At 30.2% G+C, this 6335-nt stretch overlaps 1 protein-coding gene across 1 annotated transcript; it reads right to left on the bottom strand.

Moving 5' to 3' along the window:
• Nucleotides 1-3977: 3977 nt before the first annotated feature.
• Nucleotides 3978-5402, bottom strand: LOC139521454 (uncharacterized). Its single transcript, XM_071314928.1, has one exon. The coding sequence runs from the start codon at nucleotides 5400-5402 to the stop codon at nucleotides 3978-3980; it is 1425 nt and encodes a 474-aa protein (XP_071171029.1).
• Between the last annotated feature and the right edge of the window lie 933 nt (nucleotides 5403-6335).

Here is a 6335-nt window from a genome sequence, read left to right as displayed (position 1 = left end):
TATCAATGCTATGAATTTCTGACCACATCAAATTATCTTCAATTAAACTGTTAATCATTTTTTATTTTATTTTTTTCAATAGTCGAGTACACCTTTTGCATTCGGGTGTGTTGGCATGTACTTTAAACATTAAAACTTGTAAAAACAAAATAAAAAGACAATCTTCTCGCTTCGGAATTCATTATTTTAATATTTTCATGCTATATTTTGTCTTGGTAGTTTTTAAATTTCACAATTTGAGAAGAAATAAAATATGGTTCAAGAAATGATGGGTGTATTTGATTACAAGTTGCCAACTTATTTTAAATTAATGGAATAAGTAAGTTGACAACTTGTAATCAAATACACCCATCATTTTAATTTATAATATTTGTGTCAATAAAAACATTCAAAATTTTAAAGATTCAAAAATTAGTTTGGATTTATTTTTACTTAAAGTATACTCCAGCAAACAATGCGTTTTCAAAGAGCAAAACATGCATGCAGTGTATTCTCCCCTTCCGTCATGCTTCAATGCAATAGGACGAAATACGTTGAGTTTGGTCGGTATAACCGACTAAACGATATGCATTTAACTATAGTTCTTAAGAACATACATCCTAGTTTCCTATGATTATAAATTAAAAACCAGGGGGGGAATTATAAAATTATAAATTATAAAAAATTGTCCATTAAAAATTCTTTTGTATATCAAGTTTTATTGCTTTATAGTTTTGAGAATAATTATTCTGAATACCATGTCCTTAATAAATAACAGGATACAATATGTCCTTAAGCCTGCAAAAGTTTATCGCCCCATCTTACTATGTAAGTAATTCGAAACATTAATGCATCTATTATCATATTTTGTTACTTGAAAAGACATTAAAACTGATGGGGGAAATCCCGGCACAGCCTTTCTATTCCATTACCAGTGCACTAACACAGACGTTACTTAGAATAAGATTCAAATTTTTGTAGATTTAATTTAATGCATCGTTTATCTTATTTTGTTACTAAAAATTGGATTAAAACTGTAAAATAATGTAACATGCTTTTGACAATTTTTTTTTATGGAGGAAATAGCGGCACAGACTTTCTATTATATTTTCGATTACCCCTGCAGTAATAATACTAAGAATAATTAGATAAAAATTTCAAAAAAAGGTATCTCAGATGCTTCGCAGTTTCATAAATATTTGTCATGTTGTGTGTTTGTAGATTTAATTTTTATAAATATACTTATATAGTTTTGTGATTGTGCTAGTCGTTGGCATGATATGGGTTAAGTTCTTTTCATATATCTATGATGATGGTATGATACTAAACCCCTAACAGGAGGTATTGTGCTTGATTTTCATGTAATGGTGACATATTTTTTCAAACAGTCTAAGTGAGGTCTGCGGCTGGAATATCAGTAACTGCTAATAGTCCTTTGTTAATTTAATAATCATTGTCATTTTGTTTCTTTTCTTTTTTTACCAATTGTTGGTTGAGAGTTGAGATCTCACTTATCATGTTTAACCCCGCCGCATTTTTGCGCCTGTTCCAAGTCAGGAGACTCTGGCTTTTTTTAGTCTTATAAAAAAAATGTGCTATGATTGCCAATGAGACAACTCTTCACAAGAGACCAAAATGACACATAAATTAACAACTACAGGTCACCGTGCGGCCTTCAACAATGAGCAAAGCCCATACCGAATAGTCAGCTATACAAGGCCCTGAAATGACAATGTAAACAATTCAAACCAGAAAACTAACGGCCTTATTTATATATGTTTTTTTTAATCAAAGTTCATTTCTATGTTTTAGGGTTTAGTATGACGTCTATTTTTACTGAACTAGTACACATATTTATTAAGGGGTCAGCTGATGCCAACCTCCGGGTGCGGGATTTTCTTGCTGCAATGAAGACCAATGGGTGGACTTCCGCTGTTATCTGCTCTTTGGTAGGTTTGTTATCTCATCGAAATAATTCCCATTTCCATTCTCATTTTCATTTATTGCCGAAACGTACATTAATATTATCAAAACGAAAGTTAACAGCTTAAATCATCTCATCACATCACCAGTAAGTATAAAATGAAAATATATGGTATGAGTAACAATGGCATAACTCTCTATCCAAGTCACAATGTTTAAAAAGTAAACAACTACAGGTCAAAGTACGGTTTTCAGAACTGAGTCTTGGATTACACCGACCAACAAGGGCCTCAAAAATACTAGAGCTTAACAATTCAAACAAGGAAAACAAACGGTATGATCTATATAAAAAAATGAGCCCCAAGAAAACTTATGAACCACATCAATAAACGACAAACACAGAACAACAGGCTCTTGACATAGGACAGATGCATACAAATGCAGCAGGTTTAAACGTCTAAATCGCCATTAACCTTCACCCTAACACGAAACCGTAGTGCAACATTACAAAATTAACAGACTCATTATACAATATCAATTGAAATGGCTAACTCGATCACCCGACATATAAACAAAAACACTAAGGACTATATTCGTGGACAACGAAAATCAAAGGACGATAACTGTGTTCTCGGACCATTTGAGAAGAGAAGGCTTTGAATGATTTAAAATAGTTTTGCATTCAAATTTACAAAACGACTATCTAAATGAATAGAATAGATTTAGTTTGATAATATTTTGTGGAAGTGTAGAGTTCAGAGTTGAAAAGTCAACACTGTCAACAGAATTAAAAAAAACTACCAAAGGCACGTAATGTATCATAAACATACACAAAATGTCTGATGTCGACCCAAAAGGAATAATAAAAACTTATTCCATTGTAAATTATAATAATCTTAAATAAAGAGGAAGATATGTTACTGAAATACATTTATACATTACGAAAAGACAATGCAAAATGTTATGCACAAGCAATACAACTCCTGCAAAAATTGCGCAACCAAAACGAAACTCAAACTCGATCCGTTACCTGTCATGATTGTACCTTAGACCAAAAAAGTAATCCATTGATTACGGCTCAACAGAAAAATAGTGCGGAAAAGAAACTTCAAAATATGCTGATGTGTGCAAGAACCAAGGGTATTTTTTTTTTCATTTTTTTTTATACTATAATAAAATCTCTATAAATCATTAATAACAATTTGAGCAAAACAAAAACCTTGGAAAATCAAATAAATCTTTTAATTTTTGTCGAAATTAATTTATTTCTAAATCTTTAATTTTAACTTGCACTCGAGTCAATTTGTAATTTTCCAAGTGAAATACTTCTGCCACTATTTAATAATGATGAATGTGTGGACATGGTTTGGCATGCTTTGAAACTTTTATACTTTTAAAAATAAATATTCTGATCATCATGTCCTTAATAAATAACACTGTTACGTAACTCGACGTACTTTATGCATATTTCATCATAATTTGTTTCTGTTACATTTCGATAAAAACTATAGCAACGAAGATGAACTTAAAATTAAGTGTACGTTTGTTTCATGACCAAATGACGGTATCAGATTTCTCTTCAAATGTCGAACGGCCGCACCTGTTCATTATACTTATATAAAAATATCAACCGGATGTTTCATTGGTCCATAGAGTTTTATTCTAAATAAACCAGAACACAAAAAAAAAACGGTTCATTCTCATTTATCCAACTTTTAAAAATTATAGGTAGTACAGGTAAAAAAAGTTGGATAGATGAGATCAAAGGTAATCAAGAACAAAGGGTTTTTCAATTAGAGTTTGGGTTGAATGACAGGTGTTTTGCAGATTCAGATTACATACAAGTATAAACACAATATAATATCAAGTACACAATATAAAATTTAGAATGCATGTGCCATTCTTAAAAGAACTATGAGAGACTGTTATATACAATTTTAAAACAACAGAATTAAAACATAAGTTTTTTTATTTATACAAAACATAAAAGTGCAATATCACCATGCACATCCAAGGATAAAACCTGATACATTTTGTACATGTACATAATAAAAATAACTGAAACAGTTTGATTTTTAACAGTATAAGATACTGTTTCGTCGTAATAAAATATTATTGCAGGTTTTGGCAACAGAACTACAAACATTTTCATTTTTGAACAAAAATATAAATTTTTCATCATCTGACAAAGTTAAAAACATATCATTTTGTTGAATTATATCAATAAATAAAGACTGCCTTAAATCTTCATATAATGGACATGTTAACAATACATGTTTTTCATCTTCTATATTATCACAATTGAAACATAATCTTTTATCTAAATCTAATCTTTCGTAACGACCAGTTTCAATTTTTAAAGGTGCTACTCCACATCTAAATTTCGCAAATGCACTGCGATAACGAATAGGTATATTTTGCAACAAATATTGTTCAGTAGAGTATGAAAATTTAAACAATTTATAAGTTCTTAACTTATTTCCTTGACCATAAGAATCAAGCCTTGTACTCCATTCAGTTTTATAATTATCAAAAATATTAACTTCTAACTGATGAATTATATTTTTATCCAGTATATAATCATCTACATTACAAAATCTGTCCATATTGTAAAGTTTCAACATTTCTATCACTTTATAACTCCATTTTTTTATTTTATAACTACTTTTTCTAATTGACCATATAAATACTTTATAATTTATCCTGTCTTTATCCATTTTTGTACATCTTGCCCAGTGTCTAAAAATGTTTGACCACTGTTTAACATATGGAGGCTTCCAACCCATGTCACCTGAAACAGCATCATTGGGAGTATACTTTCCAACTCCCATATAAAATCTCATGGCTCGGTTCTGAACTGCTGAGATGCAGGAGAACTCACTTGTACCCCAAATAGCTGAGCCGTAATTGATGACTGACCAAACTAAAGTGTCAAACAATTTGGTGAAAATATTGTGTTGGAAGCCACCATGTGCTTTACATTTTACTATAAGAAGGCCTAATGCCCGACTTGCTGACTTTGCAACTGCCTTTGCCATAACTTTATAATCTAAAAATTCATTTAATACTAATCCTAAATATTGATAGCTAGAAACATAATCAATGACTTCATCATTTATATTAAAGACAAAATCTGATCTTAACACAGAGGGATTTCTAAAATGCATGATTTTTGATTTATTTAAATTAACTTTTAAACAATTATCATTACACCATACACCTAATACATTAATCAATTTCTGCATATCTTCTGTATTTTCAGACAATAAAACAAGATCATCTGCATATAATAAAATAGCAACCTTTTCGCCGTCAATGTCTATACCAATATTTAATGCTTTTATATCATCAATTAAGTTATTAATAAAAATATTAAACATGACTGTGGATATAACACATCCTTGTTTCAAACCAGTATTTACACTGAACCAATCAGTAGTATTTCCGTTCACACGAACACAGCATTCTATATTTGAATAAATGGCTTGCAAAGCACACATAAACTTTGTACTTATACCTAAATCTGTTAATTTATTAAACAATAGTGACCTGTCAATTGTATCATATGCCTTCTTAAAATCTACAAAAGAGACAAAAGTTGACAATTTGCATTTTTTCCTTGTTTCAATTATTGATGTTAAAGTAGAGACATGGTCAATAGTACTCCTGCCTTTGATAAAACCATTTTGTTCATCATTTATTACCTCCCTTTCATCTAACCTGTAACCTTTCTGTTAATCTATTATTTAAAACCCTACAATAAAGTTTGTATGCACATGGTGCTAAAGTAATACCTCTGTATGACAATGGATCTCTAGGATCAGAAGTTGAACATTTTGGTATTGGATTAATTATACCTTTATTCCAAGTATTTGGAATTTTACCAGATTTAAAACATAAATTAAATAATTTTGTTAAAGTACAAATAACTAAGAAATTTTTACACAATTCAGATTGAATTAAATCTACACCTGGACTTTTATTATTCTTTGAATTCATGACAATATTATGAACTTCATCAAAAGTTATTTCATTATCTAATAAATCAGAAACAATAATATTTTCTTAATTTAAATCATCTTTTACAATTTTAGGATCTGAGTTGTTACTCTGATTTAACAAATTATAAAAACAATCCTTCCATTTATGCAATACTGAGTCCAAATTGTTTGTAACAGAGCCGTCTGACAGCACAACTTCATTCGTAATAGCCGATTGCCTTTCATTTCCTATACCAATGTTACCAATTTTCCGCCAAAATTGTTTGGAGTCATTATTGTTCATATATAACAAGTCTTCTTGACATTGGTGCCAATAACAGCGTTTAGATTGCTGAACAAGTTTATCAAAGTCCTTTCTCTTGTTCAAATACAGTGTTCTTAATGCAGATTTATTGCTATTGTTCGTACAACGCAGATACTGGTTCTCGGCGG

Source organism: Mytilus edulis, chromosome 4 (assembly GCF_963676685.1).
Source record: "Mytilus edulis chromosome 4, xbMytEdul2.2, whole genome shotgun sequence".
Classification (NCBI taxonomy): Eukaryota; Metazoa; Mollusca; class Bivalvia; order Mytilida; family Mytilidae; genus Mytilus; species Mytilus edulis.
This window is presented reverse-complemented; position numbering and strand designations above follow the sequence as displayed.

What these genes read in the sequence shown, in the direction of transcription:
- LOC139521454 (XM_071314928.1), bottom strand. Translation starts at nt 5,402, where the DNA reads ATGTGTGCTTTGCAAGCCATTTATTCAAATATAGAATGCTGTGTTCGT.